General features: G+C 42.6%; 1 protein-coding gene across 1 annotated transcript in view; it reads right to left on the bottom strand.

Annotated features, from left to right (window-relative positions):
* Positions 1 to 1,617: 1,617 nt before the first annotated feature.
* The window catches only part of zfpm1 (zinc finger protein, FOG family member 1), a gene marked incomplete at its 5' end in the record, with an annotated part of 125,717 nt that continues 101,469 nt past the window's right edge, over positions 1,618 to 25,865 (bottom strand). Inside the window, 5 exons of the mRNA XM_083916233.1 lie at positions 1,618 to 4,544; positions 4,695 to 4,937; positions 5,100 to 5,333; positions 8,482 to 8,727; positions 9,453 to 9,555. Of these exons, the coding sequence (XP_083772359.1) occupies positions 1,900 to 4,544; positions 4,695 to 4,937; positions 5,100 to 5,333; positions 8,482 to 8,727; positions 9,453 to 9,555 (3,471 nt within the window). The 3' untranslated portion in view covers positions 1,618 to 1,899. The remainder of the gene's footprint in view (positions 4,545 to 4,694; positions 4,938 to 5,099; positions 5,334 to 8,481; positions 8,728 to 9,452; positions 9,556 to 25,865) is intronic.

The following is a 25,865-nucleotide window of genomic DNA, read 5'->3' as shown; positions in this document are numbered from 1 at the left end:
AAAATCCCAGCTAATCATCATTTTTAGAATTTGGGGGAGAAAAAAACAACCACATTTGTAACAAAATTCAGCATCGGATTGCAATATTAGCAGCTTCAATTAAAAATTGAGTCTGGGCCTTCAAAAAGTTAAGATGTACATATGTTTGCATTAATGCAAAAATAATAGCATATTAGAGTTCTGACTAACACTATTGCAACTGCAACAGCAGCATGAGAACATGGACTAAACTGTGTGAGTATGTGAGCATGAGTGAGAGAGCAATAAAGTGAGTGAGGGAAAGTAGTCTCATAAACACACCATGGGCTACAATAAGTGGTTATCACATATGTTTTTACTCTACTATGCGAGGCGTTGTACTAAAATGTGACTATTGTCTGCTATAACTTCATTGCCGGGAAGAAAAACAATAATTTAAAAGAAAATGAATACCTTTTAAGATGTGTATTAGACATCGAAGCATTTTTTTGTTTGGTGTATCCCTTAGTATACATATGAAATTGCAGTGTGCAACAAATAATGTAAAGTTAGTATCCCTAATGGTCATACTTTGAATGATGTGGAGGCTGGTAACTAAATATAGACTTTTGATTGAAAATTTGTATTTTGTAGCCCTAAAATCTGAGAGGCTACATCATTCTTACCAAACTATCCACACAACAGTATCAGAAGAGACTTTCTCATGAGAAAAGGTGTAAGTGACAAAACTGTTCTGATCAAATTGTGTTTCTCATTGGTATAATACGAGAAGGGGTAAAAATAACAGCATTGGTTTGTTAGACCTCACCATCAATTAAAGACTACATAAACGGAACACCAAATGTAAATGCGATAAAGTTCAGTGGGATCCCAGTGATTACTGTGAGACGATATTACATATCTACACTTAGAAAATAGACTTCAACATACCCAAATCCAAACAGTTCCTTCCAACAGTATGAAAAATATACAAATAAAAAATACGAGTACTCTCAGACACCAGGTAGGTAGTTTTCTGTTGACATGGAATCAGTGAGGACTAAAAGATAAATATTTCACATTTTCTTCTATCTTGCATTGTAAAGAGAAAATAAAAACATTGTGTGTATGAAAGAAAAGAAAAACTGTCCATTTTGAAATATTATCCTTCAGTAATTAGTAACATTGTGATACCACATATTTGTTTTTCAGCTAAAAAACGATTTAGCTTTTCTAGTAAGCAAAAAAGAGCCAGTGTTGAAACCAAAAGCATTATAGAATTATTTTTTTCAGACATCATACACTATGCACAGATAATAAAAACATTAACAATGATCAAGTCTTTTCCACACAAGAGGAATGACTCCTCTATTTAGGTCTGGAACATTAAGAGCTCAGGAGAAGACTGGCGATTCATCATAATCAGCATCATCATTACTGTATCATCATCAGTCAGAAATGCCCCTAACTGTCACAATCGAATTACTGACAGAAAAGAGGCTGTTTACATAAAAGTTTTTTAACGTCCCATAATGCAACATACTGTGAGGCCTGGGAGTGGTAGGAGTTGAATTGGTGACGGGGTACGAAGACATGAAGAAGTGATCTAGGTGATGAGGGCACACCAGTGTGTGCAGGTAGCATCTGCCTCAGCTCTTAGTGTACTAAAACTTTGACCCACCGGTGGAGAAATATCAGTTCATGTATGTTCATAACACCACCTGCAAATTTGACTCTGGAGCAGTTTGGCATCAGGCCCTGCTAGCCGAGTAACAGTCATTCATTGTCATTCATGGTCATGCCAGCTGAGCGCCATTTTGACACCCATGTGGGATGACTGGCAGAATAGGAGGGACATCTGAGCTTCTTGGAACCGACCTAGTGAGGGAAAGCCTCCACTCCACAGATAAAGGAAGGGAAAGAAGAAGTGTAATACTCATCTCACTTGACATGTTCGGCACTATGGGAAGAGCAGTAGTATTTCTTATGAGCTATAAATGTGGAGAGGCTGCTGAACTTGATGTTGCAGAGTCGACAGAAGCGGGAGTTACCGTTCAGGACAGGGGAGATCACATTGGTTTTGGGGCCAGGGATGGGGGCAGACTGGGGTGTGGGGACGGTGTGGGAGGCTCCGGTCGGGATAGCCTTTTCTGGAAGGTGGGATGGCCCCACCTTCTCCCTCAGGACCTCAGGCACAGGTGACAGAGTCAGAGAGGGAACCCTTGGGGGAGACATGGGCAGAGGTGAACCGGCTGAAGGTGATCCACCCCCAGCTGAAGGGCTGCCATTTACCAGTGGGGAGATGGGAGAAGTTGTACCACTCCTTGCCTGCCCGTTTATGCTGTCTCTGTGAACTCGAGAGACCAGTCTAGGTTGGCTGGTCTGGGTGGTAGATGTGGTTGCAGCAGCACCATCCCTGGGACTAAGGCTGGGGCTGCGGCTCACTGCACTGCCTGGCTGAGGTGGCTGAATGGTTACAACCAGGCCATGTGTAGTTTTGAAGTGCTCCATCAGGTCACAGGTTATCATCCTGTTAGGGCAGTATGGGCAGACCACCCGAGAAGAATTGGAAGCTACGCCTTTAGCTCCCGCTCCTGGGGTGGCTGCAAGTGTGGTGGTCACATTGGGAGGAGATGTGGCATCAGAGGCTGGTAAGGCAGAAGGGTGAGGACTTGATGATGTGCCTTGAGCCTGGGCAACCCATTCAGCGGGCAGAGCCTTAGCCTCCATAGGGTGCAGAAGATCCGGGCGCTCCTGCTGAGGCCTGCTTTTGGGAGAGGTAGAGGCTGATCTCTTGAGCCTGTGAAGCTGCTCCAAGGTGTGGGGCTGGAGGGTGGTGGCAGGACAATAGTAGGTTTTATGGGCCAGGTAGTTTTCAATGCTGTTAAAGCTGATACTGCAGGCGGTGCACTTGTGGTAGTCAGTAAGAGGCAGTGCAGGGAGAATATTGCTACTGCTGTTCCGTGGACCCTCTCTTAGACGGGGCCTCTTGCTGAGGTCAATTGGGCCATCTCCTTCAGGACTGGAGCTGCCTGTCCCACTGGGAGAAACTTCTTGCTTCACTGCCAAGCCCAGGACAGAGGGAGATGGTGCAGAGGCAGCAGCAGTGGCAGCAGCAGCCGCAGCAGCAGCAGCAGCAGCATTGGCTAAGGCTTCAGTTCTGGCCATGTGAATCTCATACATCTTCTTCCTCTTGCGTGTGCGGATGGGCTGGGGAAGGAAGGTTGCTGCAGTGGTTGCCTTGGCCATGTGTACGGCTCGATGATTTGATGGGTCATGGCGTGACGCGCAGTAGAAGCGTTTATGAACAGTGTAGTTTTCATGACGACTGAAGCGGATGTTGCAGGCAACGCAGAAGGTTCTATTGGGATCATCTTCCTGGTCCTCTGCACAGCCACTACCAGGACTCTGGCTGCCTTCACTTGCTCTTCCTCCTCCACCTCCTGCTCCCACACTTTCACCTCCACCTTCCCCTTCGGAAGAGGATGAGATTCCCTCTCTCCCCACAGGTGTTTCTGTCTTTACTTCAACCAATCTCCTGGATTCTGATGCTCCAATTCCTGCAGGAGGATCAGAGTCAGTTGGAGAAGCAGAGGCTGCTCTACTTGTTGCTCCACCCTGAGGAGATGTGGATGAGCCATGCGCCCCACTGGAAGGCATCGTAGCTGGGGCTGAATCCCTTGTTGATCCAGGGCCTGAAGCTGGGGTTGCACCATCTCCGTGGTGCCTACTGGAGCAGTACAACCTCTTATGTGCATAGAAGTTGTTGATGTTGTTGAAGGTGATGTCGCACTCAAAGCAGGTGGCTCCTTTGTGAGGAGGAGTGGCTGCAGCAGCTGTAGGTGCAGTCGGTCCAGAGGGGAAGAAGGCCGCTGGGTTGTTCTGAGGAATTGTCTGGCCCTGTTTCAGACGGCTGTGGACCATCTCTGACATTTTAGCCAGTATCTCTGAGGCCTGAGGTAAAATGGCTGCCTCGGGATTAAACATGTATTGAGGCAAGAACATTGCTCCTCCAGGAAGAACTGACGTTGTACCTCCCACATGTGCAGGGCTGGAACCAGGGGTGGGACTAGTTGGTTCTGCCTTCACAGTTGCAATGGCTGGACTCTTGGGAGAAGTCGATGTCTGCAAGGAGGATGTCACAATTTGCTCCTCCTTTGTCTTCCTTCTTGCTTCTTGATTTCCCACCTCTCCCCCAAGCTCCTCTTCCTCTTCATCCTCCTTAATCTCCATTTGCTGATCTTCTGTCTCTGAGTCCGAATGAGGCTCCTCTTTGATTTTGAGGTCAATGGTTTGGGTATCAGGAGGACTGTAGTCTCGAGGCGTGGCTGAGCTGCCGTTTGCACCAGGGCTGGATGAGTCTGGCATAGGGACACAGGCTACAGGCTCTCTCTCCTGGGGAGACGGCTGGAGCTGGGGGTTGTCAACTGTTGATGGAGTACTTTGGCGAGGAGTGGGGCTCCTTTCGGCCGGGACCCTAACTTCTAGGTGGGTTCGTACATGCTGCTGAAGCTGGGCAGGGGAGTCAGAGTTGTGGCCACATACTTGACACTTTAGCACCACACCAGAGTCTCCTGGACTGAGACCTGAAGAAGAGAGTCAAAATTAGTGAACTACAATGGTAGCTTACATTTTAATGGATTTAGAATGACAAGATTCGAAACAATGAGTCTGGTCTAGAATCAAATTGATCCACAGACTTGAAGGTCAGCCGTCGCAATCATGATATGACTTACCAGTGGACAGGGGCAGCTTGGGAAGGCCTGGCCCAGGGGAGTACACCTCACTGTGAGATCCAGGCTGGCAAACCATGTGGCTGGTGACCAGATGGCTGTAGAGGATGTCTCTTGTTGTAGAGACAAAGCCACAGCCATGACACACTCCATTCAGTGTATCTGTGTGGACCTTAAGATGGCGCTCACAGTTTGCTTTTGTGGTAAAGGCTGAAAGACAGATGAGACAGACAAATGGACGCTCACCTGTGGAAGGACAGAGAGGGACATTAAGTTAGTTAGTTATCTACCACAAGACTTAATGAACTGGTTCATGAAGGCAAACTGGTCAAGTATCCACGAGTTCAATGTTCAATGTTCTGACCCTTTGTCAATTTGGCGTACATATATAGTAAGTCCTGCTCTCACCACTGTGTGTACGCATGTGGATTTCCAGTGAACTGGCACTAGGGCAGCTCTTGTTGCACTGCGGAAAAGGGCAGATGCGTTCATTGGGGTAAGACTCCTTGGGTTTGTCTTGTGTTGGGGAGGAGGCTGCAGCAGGCTGCTTCTGACGGCTAGCGCAGTAGTACATAAGGTGGGCCTGAAGGTTTCTCTCACTGCGATACCAGATTCCACAGTCCTTGCACGGGAAAATGTCCTCTGAAAGACAGCAGAACGTACATATAGAGTTAGTTGACTGAATAGAAATACAAATCTGTAGGTTTTTTTGAACAACTTTATGAAAAGCACGATTGATCCAATACTGAACTGTTTTGGAATATGTGGATGTTCACCTTCAAGTACCTCAAGTGCTAAATTTGGGTGTAATTTTAATCTACCAGTCTTTAACTATACCCTTAATATGGAGATGTTAATATACCTAAAGTATGTATTTATTACAGAAACCATTTTTCAGAAGTCAAACTATAGCTCTAATACATTGAGCAAGCACTTATGTTGCCATGCACAAGCTTGGACGTGTGTGTGCGCGCGCACAGTCACACTCACACACATTCCATTGCTACAAGTATCCAAGGCAACAGAAAACTAAGGCCATGAGACCAATAATTATCATGTCTTATCATCTCGGTTATTTTTAATAACATCAAAATGTTTTTCTACAATGTTACCAGATCTAGGAATGTGTAATATTCTAGTGTTATTACCAATGGTCATAGAAAATGTGTTTGTGTTCAGACATCAGCTACAGAAATCAGTAAAGCCCATGGCCCGTAGTCACTTTATTGAGCACCACTGGCACGAGAGTCATAAAGCTGCAGTGCCATCTTGTGGCTGACAAGATCATTGCAACTGTAATAAACATGTTAAATTACAGTATATTATAATGGCCTGCAAGCACCATTGTATATTGCAGTGATCAGAATAACAATGCCTGGATAAAATATGTAAAGGCTAATGAAGACAAAATATGTATAGAAAAAAAAGATACTGTATTGGATGTAATACTAGACCTGGGGCCTGACATTTTCCCTATTATTCTCATTACACTTGACACACCATGTCACCACATTTCAGTCATAATTTGGGAAGGTTATCTTTAGAGATTGATTAATAAGCTACTACTCCATATCCATAACTGTTGAATCAAAATTCTTATAAGTTAATTTTCATTACGCAGTAATTGCTTAAAAAAAAGGATTAAGTGCAAACATGATTAAAATTTTATATTTTAGAAACAACTTAATATTGTTTCTAGACCAGACACAGTATGTAAGTAAGATTGCAGCAGCAAAGTCAAGTAAGATATTGAGTTTATATAGTGCTGTATAAACTCAATAATATCTCACTGAAACCTATCTCATATATCAGTAGAATAAATCATATTCCTGAAATCACAATACAAAAGTTTTCAAAGAATGAAGAACACATATATAAGTCAGTATCTGTCCTCTGTCCTCCCTCTGATGTGAATCAGGTCAAGTGATATGGAGAGAAACTCCAGCTGCAGTGTTGAACTGATTCCCCACTGAGAGTCTTCTCATAATCCTGTCCTCTGGTGCACTTGCACGTGGACGATCGGCCTTTTTGAGGGACTTAAATGAATCTGTGTCCTTGTAAAGTTTCAATCTTCTTGAAATCACAGACTGTGAACGCCCAACCTCTCTCTGATGGCTGAGAGGGTCATCCCTTTGGCCTTCATCTGGACAACCTGCTGTCTCAGGGTTTCAGTCTCCTTAGAGCAGCTGCCATCTTACAACGTAACCAGGAGAGCTGCAGATGAACAGGGTGTGTCCAACAATGAAGTCAACTGTCACCAGGTACAGATTAACACCAATAACTGGGAGGATCTGAAAGGGTTCTCTCATTTTGATCACTTTTTCACTAAATTAAGGTTTTTGTTGAAGTGCCTTGGTTATTTAAAAAACATCCTAGTACAGCAGAGGTATAGACACCGTGGATATTCTATCACATTATGAACAATAAAGGATAACAACATTTCAGAATAAATCAAGTAATGATTACTTGTTATCTAATTTTGAGTGTATATTAAATAGAAAATGCATATCCTGTGGAAAATGCGTGAAAATGCTGAGCCGAATTGCTAAAGCTAAACTGTAAGTAGTAGTAGTAAGCAATTTCTAGTAAATTTAAGCTTTCTTTCTCTTTCTTTTCTTTCTATTTGTGATGTATCTCGGTAATGGAAGGTCGAAGACACCACCAGAGGTGACACCGTTGGAGAGCCTGTACATGAAAACATATCCAAGGGATCCATTTCATCTGCGGAGTGTGGCCACTCGTGCTGACCGACTGAAAGTACAGAAATAAAAAGATTGTTCACCAGTCTAAAATCTGGAGTCCCCATCTCTGCTGGACGGACAGCTAGAAATGCTCTACAGTGACACTAGCGTCTGGCCGACCTGATCGCTCTTCCTGCAAAACAGGGAGGAAATGGGCAGAGAGAAGAGTGCCAGGGGGATTTGAATGGGACTTGATGTATCGATACTTGCGGCCAAAAAAATTAATTCATTCATCGATAAAATCCTACCTAACTTTGACCTATAAATTGTGTAAGAGAAGTAAAAACTGTGGGAGCGTGAGAGCAAGTTACAGAGAAGAATTTAAGAAGAATCTATCTCTCCTCTGCACTCTGGCTGTGCCATCAGCCACTCTAACCAAACCAATAAACAGTGATTAAACCAAAACTATAAAAAATATCAAACTGAAAAGTTATACTAAGTTGAAGTTTTTTTTTCTTCAATATTTTAAAGTTTGAATGACGTCTGCTATTTGCAGAGTACTCCACTGAGCTTGTGTAAAACACAGCAGGGGTTGATGATAGCAGGTAGAAATATCGTGTTCTACAAACGCCTGTTGAACAGGTGCATTCATAAAGTAGGATGTTGACTTTACGTGTGCCTGTTTTATTGCACTTAATTATAGAGGGCAGTGTCTCATTCCGATGTCAATGATGTCAATTGGGTAGCACACTTCATGGGGGCCTAGTAAACATCTGGGGAGACTGCGCAGACTGGTGTCCTGTCCAGGGTGGACCCCGCCTCACGCGCAATGTCCCTATCGGGGTTGCAGGGGGGCTGGAGCCGATCCAGCGGACATTGGGCGTGAGGCGGGGTCCACCCTGGACAGGACACCAGTCTACCACAGGGCTTGCAAACAAATACATACTCTAAAAAAAAACTTCTTCTTTCCATTGCTACTATATTGATGGAGTTTCGAGTACCACCATACGACTTTGTACCATAAAGACTATTAAAATGTAAATAAGCGAATATACTGCCAAGAACAACAACAACAAAAACACATTTCCTGCCTTAAGTGTAACACTCACTATTAACAACGGCAGTAGCCAAAATGGCGGCCATGCCAGCTTGCTGTGGGAGGAGCTGGATGTCAGAGCGCAGTGCCGGAGAGTAAAGCGGCTCCTCCTTCACCACAGGCTGTTTCTCGGCGACGAGGCTGAGTGGAGGAGAGAGCTGGGCCAGTGGGGACGAGAAGGCTGGAGGAGGAGACAGGGAAGCCAGGAGCCTTTCACCAGCCGTAAGCGCTGTGGTCACCTTACAGAACAACTCTGCACCTAAATAAACACACGATAAAAAAATTTCACTGGAAACTCAAACTCAACAGGAAACTGACAAGGCACAACCCTAGTTTGGGAAGATATGGTAACAAACTTTTTGTTTTCATTCCAATTTATATACCAACTTGATTCTAGTTTGGGGTGGTGGATGGCTTGAGATTTTTTTTGAGACATTTTGACTTGTAACAGGAAATGCAAAGGTGTTTCTAATATCATTGATAATGGCTCCATTACATTTAAGTGTCCCAGTAAGTTCACAATAGCAAAGCCATGGAACTGACACACCTGAGTAGAATGAACCTATCATTAGTGATTAGTTACCCCTGTGCTTTATAGCTATGTGATTTATAGTTGTTGACAAATATATAAATGAACCTACTGTATATCTACATTTAAATACATTGTAGTGTGTTAAGGTTTATTGAATATATTTACTTTACTGCTTATAAATGCAGAATAGGGGAAAACGGAAAACTGAAAGAGGAACACTTTCCCAAACTCAAGCTCAATGATTTTGAGTAAGGCACTGACTCCTCCTGAGCTAGTCGCTCCGAGGCTACCAGCTTTATACTGGGCACTGGGAATGCTGATGCATAAATGAATTAAATGGTGTCAGCACACATTATGGCTGGTTTAAAAAGAATATACTGTACATAACAAAGAGCCATATTCAGTTGGACATTAAATTTGGGGATGTTCACTGGTGTCACAGAAAAACTTACCTTGACTATAGATGGCACAGTTAGCAGCTGAGACATCAGAGGTCAGAGGGAGCAGGCTAATCCAACACTGTGGCTCTTCACACACCAGAGTCAACCTAGAGTTCTGCACACAAACACACAAATAATGAAGTGTATCCTCATACAAATAATTATAACACAGTGCTAGTAAAGGGCTACTGCTTGGTTTAAACAAAAACACTTGCATTGTCAATTCGTTTTTAATGAAATTTTTTCTAGTACTAGCAATACAGTGCATACTGTACTGCTGGAATATTATATGTCAGTTGGTCCACATTCTCTTGTGCCTCCCTTTTTCGAAGGAAACATCAAATGAAATGAGAGAGATACTCTTAAAATAAATACAATTGTCACTTTCAAGTGTCCATTCTCTTCTACAGCTGGGCTGCTGTATAGTATGCAGGCCATGAGATAATCACAAAAATCCCAGCATTAATTGCTGTCAATTGGAAATACAGAGTCGCGCAGTACTGTCCAGTGTGTGGCCAGTTGTAAACACCCGTTTATAAAAAGAACGCCAGAGAGCAGAGGATGATTACAACTGAAGAAGGAAATGAGGAAATGAGCGGAGCATGGGCTGAACAAAGCCGCATAGAAAATAAAAGAGAATGGAATTAAAAAAAGGAATAAAAGACGAAGAGAGACTTGGAGAGAGTGGGAGAAGAAAAGGAGGAGAAAGAAGATCAGATGAGGTCGACAGACTGCTATTCAGACAGATGCCATAATTAGATCTACAGTGAATACACTAGACAAAGAATGGAGAGTCAACATCCAGTGTCTGCATGTGTAGAGGTATGAGAGACAGAGACAGGGGTGGAGGTAGGAAACACACACACACACACACGCACACGCACACTTTTTTTTCCAGTAGCACACTCACCCCATAGCAAATGGTTTTAAGTCAAAATTGTGTAAAACTTTAATTCAGTCAGGACCACTTTGTCAAAAATAATGTTTATTTTTTTGCACAAGTTTTATTTGGTGGTATGGTACTGTTCTAGGACCCCCTGCTCTTCCGCGTGCTTGAAAGCCTGAGGCAGGAGGAGCACCTTCCTGCCCTTCATAAGCCATCATGAACGGCATAAGCAGGAAGCGCAGCAGCAAAGAAAACCCAGACAGATCAGAGCAGCCAACATGAGTATAATGACAGGAGGAGCTAGGGTGGAGGTGGGTTGCGAAAGTGCCAGCAGAGGAAGCAGGAAGGAGGGTCGGGCAAGAGCAGTTTAAATACCCCGCTCTGAATGCAATTTCCCAATAGGGAGCGGACATGCAGAGTGTGGCCTGCCTAACGCTATGCTTGATATGTCCCATCAAACTCAACAAACACCGTTGGATATAGACTGAAAACAGGGTACATACTACTGTACTGTACTTTAGCTCGTGCTAAATTTACATGATGAGAGTATACAGGATAATGCAAACCCGATGTTCACTATTTTTAAAGAGACACTATGCAAGCCAACACTGCTGGGGTAAAAGTTTCACCTACTTGTCCTGCAAGGCTATCAAAGTGGTACATGGCACCACCTTAAATAACTATAATAATAACTGCCAACTAACCAACATTTTAAAAGGGAAAGAAACATTTTAAAATGTATGATGTCCATGCATTGGCTGAATATGTGTGATGGCAGCACAGTATCGGTCAAACAGTCTGTGATGCAGTACTGTTTGTTCTCCAGCAGGAGGCATGATTACCTCAGCACTGGACCTGAGAGTCCTCACACCAGACTGACTAAGCAGTTGTTTGTGTTGTGCAGTGTTTCTTCTGTCGCAATCAAAAGTTAGCATGGATATTACTACCACTGTGGCCTGGTGTTAACTTACATGGCTTTTTCACAAGTTTCAATTCAGCTCTTTTTTTTGTCCAAAAATGGAAATAATAGTTTTTTCCTGTCTGGAAACAAATATCTTAGAATTCAATATTCTAGAACTAGTATGAACAATTGGAGCCTTTTTAAAATCTTTAAAAGCTTATCAGTATATTTTCATCAAATCCTAATCCTCCTGTAATTGCTGTTGTGTTTAAGGACTGACTGATTGGTGTGAAAATGAACCTGTAAGTAAGTGACAAAGGGATCCATCATTGGCTTTCTGGGAGGAACGTATAATATGGGCGCAAGCCAGTGAGAGCCCAGAACAGGAAGTGTAAACTGGCCCATTTCATGTATTTGGCCAAAGGAAGATTAGCCAGTCTGAATGATTCTCATTGTACATGTATCTGACATCAATTCTTTCCATCTGTAATAAACTGCCAAAAACCTGGTTCCCCTCCCACTCAATTCATACCTAAATACCCTTCATTGGAGCACTCCAATGCACTCAGAGAGGAGGTTACATACAATCCTCTTCATTCAATTTGTTAATAGAAAATGTTTAGAAAATCTGAATCTGTATCTGATTGGATACAGGTGCAGAAGTGAAAGTATGTGCAGTGGCTTGTGACTGCAGTAGTTCATTAGAACATACGGTGCCGTTTTAGATATGTGGATGTATATGATTCTATCAGTGGTTCTGGGCAGCCATTGGTTTCAATTAACTTCTGTATAATATGAAAATATATTGGTGGACTGCATCAATACCGCATTATAGATTTTTTAAATAATGAATTGAATTGAAACCAATGGCTACCTAAAATGGCAGGAAAAATACTATCAAAACACAACAGCATGGTTTGAAAGGGATGTTTACCTGTGATGTAAGGTACAGGGCTGTGAAAAAGTAGTTGCTCCCTTACAGATTTCCTCTGTTCTTTTTGCCACACTTGCATGCTTCAGATCGTCAAACAAATTTTAATATCAGACAAAGATAACCTGAGTAAATACAAAATGCATTTTTTTTAATGATGAATTCATTTATTAAGGGAAAAAAGCTATCCAAACCAATCTGGCCCTGTGCGAGTAAGGGATTGTGCCCCCTCCCCCATCTATCGGTCTGGAAATGGTTACAAAGCCATTTCTAAGGAGTTAGGACTCCAGTGAACCACAGTGAGAGCCATTATCCACAACATGGAGAAAAAATGGAGCAGTGGTAAACCTTCCCAGGAGTGGACAACAAAAATGACTCCAAGAGCGCATCTACGACTAATCCAGGAGGTCACAAAAGAACCCAGAACAACAGCTAAAGCTCCGCAGGCCTCACTTGCCTCAGTTAGGTCAGTGTTCATGATTCAACAAGAAGAAAGAGACGGGGCAAAAATGGCATCATGGGAGAGTTCCAAGGCTAACACCATCGCTGACCAAAAAGAACACACAGCCCCTCACACATTTGCCAAAAACATCTGGATGATCCCCAAGACTTTTTGAAAAATACTCTGTGGACTAACGAGTCAAAAGTGGACTTTTTGTGTGTCCTTTTAAATCTGGAAAAAAAAAATAACACAGCATTTCAGAGACACAACACCATAGAAACAGTCAAAGATGGTGGTGGTAGTGTGATGGTCTAGGGCTGCTTTGTTGCTTCAGGACCTGGACCACTTGCTGTAATTGATGAAACCATGAATTCTGCTCTCTACCAGAAAATCCTGAAGGAGAATGTCCGCACATCAGTTTGTGACCTTAAGCTCAAGAGCACTTGGGTAATGCAGCAGGACAATGGTCTGAGCACACCAGCATGTCCCCCTCTGAATGGTTTTGGAGTGGCTTAGTCAAAGTCTGGACTCAAATCTGATTGAGATGCTGTGACAAGACCTTAAACAGGCCGCTCATGCTCAAAAACCCTCCAGTGTGGCTGCATTAAAACATTTCTGCCACAAGTGTGGACCACAATTCCTCCACAGCGATGTGAGAGACTCATTTATCAGTTATCACAAATGCTTGACTGCAGTTGTTGCAGGCTTTTTCCCCGTAATAAATGCCATCACCATTTAAAAACTGCATTTTGTTTTTCCTCAGGTGACCTTTGTCTGATATTAAAATTTGTTTGTTGATCTGAAACATGTGTGACAAAAACGGCACTGAAGATAGGATTCGTAGTAAATGGGGTGAAACACTGGTTCCCAATATTGGTCCCGAAGATAAGGACGCAAGAAAAATACTACTGCCTGTCTTGTCAAATCTTTTCCTCAAAAAAACATTTAAATGAAAACCGTGTTTTACCTCTCAGGACTCTATACACACAAGAGGGAGCACTGATCAAAAGGTATGACGAAGTGTTGAGTTCATACCTCTTGGCTATAAAACACCTTAAAAGCCAAAACAAAAAGCTGGGAAAGAGTGGACTAAAATGTGGCCCATTGGTATGGTCCTCAGATAGCCAAACAGTCTACAAAATGTCATTAAATTAATTGAATAGTATTTTAGATACTTTGCTAAATAACCCACGAAAAAGGGAAAAACCACTCAACTAAGGCCACATGCCTAATAACCCATATAGATGAACATGAATTGGTCTACATGCTACATTCCGAAGCTGCACCCTGCCTCTCCATTAGGTGTCCGTTTACCTTGGGTGAACATTCATTACCGTTATTATTAGTGTATAGTATGATCAGAGGGTCATACTGTACAGCCAAAGTTGAATCTTGAAATGACTGCAAGAAGATGGACATTGTCTGTAGGACAGCTTGGGAAGACAGTGAGAAGAGAGAAAGGAAGGACAGAATGAAGGAAGCCTCTCAGTCTGTTGTACACTGAAGATTGAGGCAGAGCGTATTGGATTTCATGGGGAACTAGCGCTGATGTGGAGATACTGCTTCTTTTGTTTTAATTTGTAACCCAATGCTGGAGCCGTCTGAGCTGTAAGTACTGCTAATTTGTTTCAGACTAATTCATCACGGCCACAGCTTTGGAATTCGCCATGATAGGGCAATAGGGAGGGCTCAGTAGCACACAAGTGGAACACACACACACACACACACACACACACACACACACACACACACACACACACACACACACACACACACACACACACACACACACACACACACACACACACACACACACACACACACACACACACACACACACACACACACACACACACACACACACACACACACACACACACACACACACACACACACCAAGAGCAAATGAGATACACTCACACAGACTTGTTCTTAAAGTACTTACTCTCACTAAATGTGTTACTCTCCCATATTTTCTTATTGGAGAATGTTTGAGAAACACTTTTATTCCTGTCCTCTAGGACAAAACATAACAATACAATACATAATATATTTGGGAAAGTCATTTATCCCTAGTTATGTAACATCGTAGATGTTTCTTTGTTTTAAAAAAAAAAAAAACTATTTTAGTTCGTTTGACCAGTGTGAGTGCAACCGCACCGCGCCTAACTGCGGCCAGCTTGCTGGCCATGGACTGTTTGGGAGATCGGCGTCATTTTATGTGCACCTTTTCGGACATAGAAAAAAAAAAAAGACGGAGCATGCGCGGACATTTAAAACAATGGCGGTGAAAGGTTCACGTTGGTGTGATGCGGAGGTGGAGTGTTTACTGCAGATTTGGTCGATGAAATATTCCAAAACAGTCGACAAGACGCACAAAAACTCCGAGGTCTATGGAGTGTGAGTACAAACGGGCCTGGAGGGGGGGACAAGTACCCTAAAGCCCGAGCATGGTACGGACCGACAGTGTGAGTGCGCCCTTAGGCATCTATTTAGCATTCAAATAGCAAGTCCTCAATGTGACCACAGCTTGATTTACTGATCAACTGTTTCTGCCACAGATGGTGTTGGTTTTACTGTGAGAAAGCAAGAGTCCAAGGTTTAACTAATGAAATTAAGTAACAACATAACAGCCAACTACAAGATGTATTATATACAACTTCAACCTGCAACAAAAAACATGGTACTTTATAGCCACGAGTACACACACACACACACACACACACACACACACACACACACACACACACACACACACACACACACACACACACACACACACACACACACACACACACACACACACACACACACACACACACACACACACACACACACACACACACACACACACACACACACACACACACACACACACACACACACACACAGCTTCAAATGAGATAATGAGAATCAGAGAGGCACAGGGCCAGATCACTCTTTGAATGTGTGTGAATGTGTGTGTGTGTGTGTGTGTGTGTGTGTGTGTGTGTGTGTGTGTGTGTGTGTGTGTGCATGCGTGTGCGTGTGTAATTAAGCAGGCCAGTACAGAATGCAGATGCCAAAGATGTGGGCGTGAGTTAAGGAGAACGGAGAGGCCACCGGATGGTATCAAAACCTTTTTCACTTCTCTTGGTCTGATGCCGATCTTATTGACTCCAATAGTCTAACAGTCAGTCGAGAAACGTGTCTGAACCCACAGGGTCAACCTAGGCTGCCCCCAAGTGTTTTCTATCTCTCTATATAAAGGAAAGTAAGGAAATTACAACCCCAATTCCAATAAAGTTGGGACATTGTGTACAATGTGAATAAAAACAGAATGCAATTATTCCTAAATCCATTTCAACTTGTATTCAGTTGAATACACTACAAAGACAAGATATTCAATGTTCAAACTGATAAACTTTATTGTTTTTGCAAATATTCACTCATTTTGAATTTGATGCTTACCACTGATGCTGAAAGGTTTTGGAGCAACATATACTGCCATCCAAGCAACGTCTTTTTCAGGGAAGTCCCTGCTTCAGCGAGACAATGCCAAGACACATTCTGCAGGTTTTACAGCTGCGTGGCTTCGTAGGAAAAGAGTGCAGGTACTAGACTGGCCTGCTGCAGTCCACACCTGTCTGCCATTGAAAATGTGTGGAGCTTTATGAAACTCAAAATATGAAAACGGAGACCTCAGACTGATGAGCAACTGAAGTCATACATCAAGCAAGAATGGAAAAGAATTCCACATCCAAAGCGTCAACAATTAGTGTCCTTAGTTCCCAAACACTTAGAGTGTTGTTAAAAGGAAAGGTGATGTAACACAGTGGTAAACCTGCCTCCCTCCCTGCTTTTTAGGAACATGTTGCAGGTATCAATTCAAAATGAGGGAATATTTGCATAAAAACAAAGTTTCTCAGTTTGAACATTAAATATCTTGTCTTTGTAGTGTACTCAATTGAATATAGGTTGAAAAGGATTTGCAAATCACTGTATTCATCTAGTATGTGTTTCCTCTTTACAAAGAGTCTAAGGAGAAGATGAACTTAGGAAACTGCAAATAGACAGTTCAAGTGGATGAAAAGGAAAAAAAATATAAGGTAGAAGGAGGACCAGAAGGACTGACCAGAATAGTCAGGTTCCTGTCATTTCATGAAAACATGATCAAATAAAGATGTAGAAATCCACATAGATGCAAGACCTTGTCACTCTCTCTTGTTCTTGTCTAACCCTAACTATCCGTCCAGGCCTCCACCTATCAAGGGATGTCAGGCCTCCGCGGCAGAGCTCCATCTTGGTTGAGAGTGCTGCCTTAAGCCCCATCAGCTAGAGGAGAGTCTTTGAGCTGCAGTCTAAGCCCCTCGCCCGGACCCCGGTCCCCTCATGAATATTAACCAGCCCCGAGCCCGCCTTTAATCTGCCTGATCCCCGCACTGCTGCCGCCAAGACGATAGCGAATCTAATTATTTGGTCTGATATTAACCCCCCCGCTCCCATACTCCCACCACACATACACCATTCCCACCCCCAATGCCCTGTCCTCACTATAACTGCTGTAACATTCACATATATGTGTGTAAGTGCACAGCAAACGAACTCCAGAGCCATTTTCTTTTGCCACAGTCAGTTCACATCACACACACACACACACACACACACACACACACACACACACACACACACACACACACACACACACACACACACACACACACACACACACACACACACACACACACACACACACACACACACACACACACACACACACACACACACACACACACACACACACACACACACACACACACACACACACACACACACACACCCCTCCACCGCAGCCTGCGACGCCCTCTTCTTATCAGGCCCAAAAACGCCCTCCTCAACAATGATAAAACTTGAATGCAAATGATGCCAGGCTGATTTCATTTCTTCATTTTCTTCCTTCATTCCCTCATTCAGTATCAAAATGCCCCCCATGCCCCCCCCTCCTTCTCTCCCTCTCTTTGGGGAGCCAGACAGTACTGATGATGATGATGATGATGATGAGGAGGAGGAGGAGGAGGAGGAGGAGGGAAAGTAGCAAACTTTCCCTGAACTAACCCCAGTGTCTAACCCCATCTTACATCACCTTGTTCTCTATATGCACTTCAATTAAATGTGGAAATGGAGAAAAAAATATATACTGAGTCCCCCATCCCCCTTCAGCACCACTACCATCCTACCCTGCAGATGAGCAGATTAAGATTTCTCTGTACAGCTGTCAACGGCCACAGTTTTACTGCTACCACAGGGGAATAAGTGCGTTTGTATATGCAAATCATTACTGGTACATCGAGCACATCTATGATTTAATGGTGTATACCGTTTCACATTGTCTAATATGGTTAACACGGCTCTGTAATGGTTGGAACAAGACAGTCTCATGGTCATTAAATGTAAATCATACAAGTCCATGTCGATGCATGCTTATATACATGGTTGCAGAAGGACAGTTGGACTAATACAACAGTTTGACCTTCTATAAAAACCAGGACTGGTCTGTAGAATTGAACAATACTGCACTGTCCAATATCCCCCATAAATGGGTATAAATGCTTTAACAGAACTCAATCAGGTCAATGACAGCAGTGATATTAAAACATTCAGTGCCATATGATGTCGGGTAACAGCTTTTTAAGAGGCTTTTCTATTTTCTTACAACAGCTTCTTTTTCTTTGGTGCCAGATACTCATTGTCGGATTATTGGCTAGACATGACCAATGCACATTAAATACAGTGTCTTTGTCGTTGTCATTATAATATTCAATGTTCAAGTATGTTCACCCCACCAGTCACAGGGGACTTCATTTTTCGTTACCACAGCAAATGACCTCACGATACCTTACAGTAAATAAAACAATTACAATGAGTTCTGCATACCCAGAGTTTAGGTAGTATCCTCTATATGTTTCTTTATATGCTGTTTGGCTTTATTACCTACCCCGAACAGAGACACGTTTCTCAAATATTACATGATGTCTTAACACATGCAGACATACAGAAGCTTTGCTTAAATACAGTACAGTCTGCAATCACAAACTGATTCAAGAGTACGATTACAAATCTGACTGTACTGGACATATAATGCAAACATTCAGTATGTAGATAGTTCTCAATATTCAGCTTGTCAAGTCTTCAGCAGCTGGATTTAGAAAGTAAGGCTAATCACCTGTTTCAACAGCCAATTAGCTCGTAGCAAAGTCAGAGTCAGGCAGTTACCAACTGTCAGTTGGAAATATCAGCTTTGGATGGAGGCTCAATGAGCCAAGTATGAGACAGAGAGGACAGAGAGAGAGAGGGTCGAGCCATCTAGAAAATAAATAAGGAGATGGAGCGCCATTATAGAGAACAAAGCAGTGACTCAGGGAAATAAAACTATATTTTCTCTGTTTCATCTCTGTAGAAATGCAGCTGTGGCAAGTATCTCACTTTCTCTGTCTTCACTCATATACTAAGATGCTACAAATTATACCCAGCTATGACAAAGCCTGAAGAGTCTGAAATTATTATGGAAGTTTCTCACAGAACACAACCAAATACAACCAAAGCCTGTAGATATGCCACTTCATGACATATTCCAAATTCTACATTTTCCCTCTAAAAACCCTCTATTGCATTAAGTCTTTTAAACATTTTTTCCCCTGGGAATTTATTTCCGCACCCTGCTCCTCTCATGACCTTTTCAACTGTTTCAATCGTTCATTCATTCACTCCTCTCACAAATTCACTCATTCAATCATCCTCTTCCTGCCTTCTCCTCTTTCGCCGTCTCTCTTGCACCACCTCCTTCCTTTTATACACCTCTTTCTTTCTTTCCTAATCTCCAATTCTCTTCCTCTCCCCAACTCTCATTCCTACCCTTCTGTCTACCTGCCCCTCCTTTCCCATCCTATCTTTCCCTCTTTTCTCTCTCTGTCTTTCGTTCTATCTCCCGGCTACAGGAAATGTTTTTTTTCCTCCAATCCAGGGGGTTGGAGGGCTGTACTCACTGTCCCAAACAAAGAGGTCACTGTGTGAATCCTCCAAAAATACAAAGAAGAAAAGGAAGGCAGATAAAAATCAGAAACCTACTCTCATCCGCCACACACACACACGCGCACACGCACACGCACACGCACACACACACACACACAGCATTTCTCTAACATTCAACAGAGACAAAAGATACTTTTTACACTGTATAGTCCTCTCACAAGGTACAAGTATGGCAATACAGTACATGGCTATGGCTCACAGCAGAGTGAAAGCTTATTCCCTTGTGCTCGTATCGGCACACACCTCTGAGAAGCAGAAAAAGAAGGAGAAAAAAATAGAGGGAGCCAGGTTTGATGAACTGCATGCAAATGACATGTAAAAATATAAAACTGCGATACTTAAAACGGGGGCTGAGATAAGAGATTTGAAAATGAGGCACTCTTGGAAAGCAGGCTCCTGAACTGCCGGAGATGAGGCTCAGAGATAGATAGGATAGAGGTTTTCCCTCTCCTCTTCTCCTCTCTTACACCTCCTCCTCCTCTTTCCTTCCTCCTCCACCCTGCAGAAGCGGGTGCAGATGACAGGGAGATGCAGATACCAGCCAGTCATTGCCACTGAGTGATGAACACCTCCTCCCTCTGTCTCGTTTAATCCTCCTATTCCATGTTTGTGACCTTTCTTCTTCTCTTTTTCTCTTAAATTTCCTTGTCTCTCTAATGTTTTGTTTTTGTCGATGGACCTTTCCTGCCTTTCTTGTTGGGTTCTTTTGTTCCTCCCTGGAAAGACTGGGTGCATTTCTGTCTATCAGTATTTTATCTTATTTGACGGTTTTCTCTCCCCTCTCTCTAATCATCTCTCCTCTCTCCCTTTCTCAGGGCGATAGGCTCTTCTGTCAGGGCCAGGTTGACAGACTGAGAGACAGACAGCTACTGTCATGATGTGGGCAAGTCATACGACAGGTAGCTTATGTGGAGCACGCTGATTCAATCAGCACAGCTAAAAGCTAGCTCTCCTTAAGGCCATGATACGCAGGGTCAACATTTTGGGGTAACACATCCATCACTCAAGGGGTGATGTGGGTTTTTCCAAAAAAAGCTGTAAGAATAGATTGAGTCCATGTTTGAAGTCCAAGTGAGATGTTTAGCTCTCATATCTAAGAACCTGACTGAGTTTGTAAGTGGTCTTGATCCATGAAACCCAGAGTTCACATCAGGATGCAGAGTTGCAGTGTCAAACACCCAGTATCCTTTAAAACACAGTCTGTCCTCCGACCATTTAGATGAATTAAGTCAAGAGTTAACACAAGAGGAGCTATAGAGAAAACCCTAATGTCTTTATTCTAATAATTCCAATGTAAAATTCTTTGGCATCTTAAGCTGTATTAGTAAATGATCTGATATCAGATAACCATATTGATGTACTCTGTCTGACTGCAACCTTGCTGTGTCATGAAGAATATGTTAGCCTAAATGAATCCACTCCTCCCAGTCATATTAATACTCATATTCCTCGAGGCAGTGGTCGAGGAGGAGGCATTGCAACTATTTATGACGCCTATTAATCAACCCTAAACCTAAACTAAATTATAATTCATTTGAAAGTCTTGTTCTTAGTCACATTCAACCTGGAAAACTGTGCAGCCAATCATACTTGTTATAGTGTACCGTGCTCCTGGTCCGTACTCTGAATTTCTCTCTGAATTCTCAGAGTTTCTGTCATGTTTGATTACCTTGTTGACAGTGTTGCAGGCTCACTACAAACAACACTCGACTCTGTTGCTCCTTTAATAAAGAAGATGATGAAACAGAGGAAGTTAGCTCCGTGGTATAACTCACAAACCCGTGAATTAAAACAAGTATCGTGAAAACTGAAAAATAAATGGTGTTCTACTAAATTGGAGGAATCTCGCTTAGTTTGGCAAGAAAGTCTAAAAACATATAGGAAGGCCCTCCGTAATGCCAGAGCAGCCTATTACTCATCTTTAATAGAGGAGAATAAGAACAATCCTAGATTTATTTTCAGCACTGTAGCCAGGCTGACAGAGAGCCACAGCTCTATTGAGCCATGTATTCCTATAACCCTCAGTAGTAACGACTTCATGACCTTCTTTAATGACAAAATTATAACTATTAGAGACAAAATCAACTCACTCGCTTTTCTACAGTCGACCTTAACAAATTGACATCTACCATTTCAGCATCAAAGCCTTCTAATTGTCTCCTAGACTCTATCCCAACTAGGTTACTTAAAGAAGTGTTACCTTTAGTTAGCACTCCTGTATCAGATATGATTAACCTGTCTTTATCATCAGGTTATGTACCACAGTCTTTTAAAGTAGCTGTAATTAAACCGCTTCTTAAAAAGTCCAGTCTTGATCCAGAGGTTCTAGCCACCTATAGACCTATATCTTACCTTTCTTTTCTCTCTAAGATCCTAGGGAAAATATTGTGCCTGATATGTTAAAATAATCCAATTTACTGTACATCAAGTTTTCACTGTGTGTCCTACACTTGATATAGAACAACCCAAAGCGTGTTTAGTATGTGCTCTCTTTTGTTTTTGCTCTGTGTCGCTGTAGTGTGCAACCAAAGGTACGCCTTTACCCATCTAACAGGAAGTAAATTAAACATACATGGTCCAAACTGCACCAAAATCATCCTTACTAAAAGCCCAGGCCTCAGGACAACTACACACCAATATTGACCAACAGCCACAGCACCCCCTACTGGCAACAGGAAGTCAGTTTAATATGACAGACTTCATCCGATTAACATCAAAGTGCTTTCAACACTTGATACAGAGCAACACAAAGCATGTTTACTACGTGCTCTTTAGTGCCACACAGTGGATGTGGGAAGTGCTGAAAAAGTTGCAATAGATCGGCTGCAGCCCCATGCCCGGCATCAAACGGTTACAGAAATGCCCATGTGTGAGGGCCCGTTCACCGCTGCTCGTAGCTTAAATTTGTATTTGTTATTTGATATATCTTTAAAGACAGAAACTCTTGTTATACCTCTCTCGATCCTTTTTAAGAACCTTCCTTACATACAGTATTGTATTCTTCTGGGGGGCATTACAGAAGGTGTCTAAACAGTCGCCATAATCATCGATTTGTCATCTTCTGAAGGAGCACCATTTTAATTAACATTCTAATTTGATGGGCAGAGGAGAGAGGGAAACAGAGAGGCTGAGAAACACTGTTGATGAGTCCAGATAAAAAAGATCAAAATCAGGATGTAAACAAACCGGCTCAGAGTCAACGCAAGAAGAAAAGAAAAAGAAAACAGCTCCAGAGAGAATAAGGAGGAGACAGTGATCACCTTCACTCGTCCTTCTAGGGGAATGAGGGAAGGAGGAAGCGGAGAGGAGAGTAGAGGAGGTAGAGGGAGGAGAGATAGGGAGTGAGAAGAGACTACCCAAAAAGTGTTTGAAAAGCCGTGGGTGGCGCTCCTTATCGCCCCAGTTCTCCTGGAGAGATTATTGGGGGATTAGTGCGAACGCTTGTTTCTAAAACATGATGAAAAGACGTTCGGTGCGTGATAACGCTTTGAACTCCCCTACTCTGCTCCTTCTAGGATCGTGCCTCAAGGCTGTCTTTCCACGAAAGACAGTATTGGGGTGGGGTTAGCTGCTGAAGGAGGGAGAACAATAGGGACAATGTTGTAAGTGGAGTTGCTCCTGTGGTGCACTATGAAGACTTCATTTCGGACAGCTCTCCTTTGGGAAAACACAATGGATGCAACAAATTCTAGGTTGACAGACAGACTTTCACTTCATCTGAGCTGAAATTTCCCAACAATCCTGCAACTTCGGTCCAATCACATGCACTTGCACTATCAGTTAATTAAAGCAGGATCCAATCAGAAGGAGAGGAGATATAATATCAGATTTGTTATGTGTGATCCAATCAGAAAAGGAGAAGTGGTGTGCTCACTCCTGGGTTGCCATGGGAGGCTTGCCGAGGAGGACCTGGTTGTTCACTCAACCAAAAACAGTGAGGAATCAGCAGCCAGCTGATCAGTTGATCAGTAAACATTATTATACCCTGTTCTAAAGTCCAACAGCCATATCAGCCAGAATATATTTAAATAGATAAATGGTTTTACGCCTCTTTCTCAAGAGATGCAAATGGAAGGATTTCCATATGACACAGGCCAGTTAACACGCCACTAATCAGAAGATCTGTTGGACGGAGAGCTAGGAATGGATCTCATTTGCCTCTCTCTGCTTCACTCCGATTTCTCAGAACTGACAAACTCACCCCTACCCATACAATAACACACACTCATGCCTAGACCACATCAAAGACATCATATCATATCATGTCATATTGGTTTGAATTAAAAATATATAGTTATTGCACTTAATTTGTCCTTTTTTGTGCATTTGTATGTGTTACTGGAGTCTGTACACACATCCAAAATGCTTCCCGATGTACTGTAGTTGTGTTGCTGGGTAGGCCTCATTAAATTGATAGCTTTTCTGTCTTGACCAAATAAGAAGCAAATTTGTTGAGAGAGGGAGGGCAATGCTGGAAGGGGCAAGACTGCCGAGTGGGCCATGCCAATCTCACCAAAGGTGGGGGACAAAGCCTGGGGGCTTCACAGAGCCCAGTGAGGATGAGCACTAAGATAGACAGGTGGTAAAAGTAAGATAGAAGTGAGTAAGGATAGACAACTGGGAAAGATCTGGCAGGAAGAAAGGCTTATATAGTGAGCAGATGGTTAAGCATGACCAAGGCCGGGAGATGAATGATAGAAGGAATCTGACAAAGCATGGCCAATGTCCAGCCGAAAGAAAAATCTTTCTATTTAGATAAGATACAAATGTACACCACAAACTGTTGGAATTACAATGCACTATCTACACTACAATATGTTATGAAATAAGGACTCCTCCTGCTCCTCCAAGCAATTCCAACCATCTCTATAATACAAGTGATTTTATTTTCAATTGAATTAAAAACATGGTAAAACAAACAAGCAGACAAACAAACAAGGACTCTAGTTGTCAGGGGGTTGTTGGTCCAATTCTCAAGACTGGCAGGACCTAGTGTGGTTGTCCAAATCCATACTACATACTAGTTCTAAGCAGGCTTTGGGTACCAGGTGTGTGCACGCTGGAAAAGTTAAAAAAGTAAATTTATAAAAGTAAAATTAAGTATATATCAGTGGTTAAAGGACTTGTGTCTCAGCAGGATTTGGAAAAAACACCTTCTGAAGACTCAAGTACTGTAACAGTGTCTCTACACATCTCCCGAAAAGTTCACTGGAAAGCTGTAGGTGATTCAGAACACTGCTGCTTGAGTCCTCACTAGGACCAAGAAAGTGGATCACATCGCTATAGTTCTGAGGTCTTTACACTAGCTTACAGTGAGTCAAAGATATATTTCTGAGTACTGCTGGTTTATAAATCACTGAATGGTTATTTTTAGATCTTCTGCTACATTATGAACTATCGAGACCTCTCAGGTGGTCTGGTACATCTTCTGCTCACTGTTCCCAGAGTCGGAACTAAACATGGAGAAGCAGCATTTAGTTTTTCCAGAAACTGCAGTTCTGTTGCAACTCTTAGTTTTATTGAAAACTTTTCTGTTTGATGATGCCTTTATTAAATCATATTATAAATAATGTTGTATACAGCAATGTACTGTAACTTGTATCTTTTGTCTTTTATCCTTTTTTAAATCTTGTATTTAATAGTGGGCGCCTCCCTAGGGAGACGTTCCAGGCACGTCCAGCTGGGAGGAGGCCTCGGGGAAGACCCAGGACCAGGTGGAGAGATTAGATCTCCACACTGGCCTGGGAACGCCTCGTGATCCCCCAGTTAGAGCTGGTTAATGTGGCCCGGGAAAGGGAAGTTTGGGGGCTGCTGCCTCTGAGACCCGACCCTGGATAAGAGGTTGAAGATGAGATGAGATGAGATGTATTTAATAGTTTCAATGTTCCTTTATTGTTTATGTAAAGTGCTTTGAATTGACCTGCTGCTGAAATGTGCTATATATAAACCCTAAAACCAATATTCAATTGAATACACTACAAAGACAAGATTTATAATGTTCAAACTGATCAAATTCATTTTTGTTTTAAAAAAAAATATATTTACTCATTTTGAATTTGATGCCTGCAACATGTTCCTAAAAATCTGGGACAGGGGAAACAAAAGACTGGAAAAGTTGAGGAATGCTCCAAATTCCACAGGTGAACAGGTTAACTGGAAACAGGTGGAACATGATTGGGTAGAAAAGAAGCATCTCT

Source organism: Echiichthys vipera (assembly GCF_963691815.1).
Source record: "Echiichthys vipera genome assembly, chromosome: 7".
In the NCBI taxonomy this organism is placed as follows: domain Eukaryota; kingdom Metazoa; phylum Chordata; class Actinopteri; order Perciformes; family Trachinidae; genus Echiichthys; species Echiichthys vipera.
The sequence above is the reverse complement of the archived record's forward strand: the minus strand, read 5'-3'. Positions and strand labels throughout refer to the sequence as shown.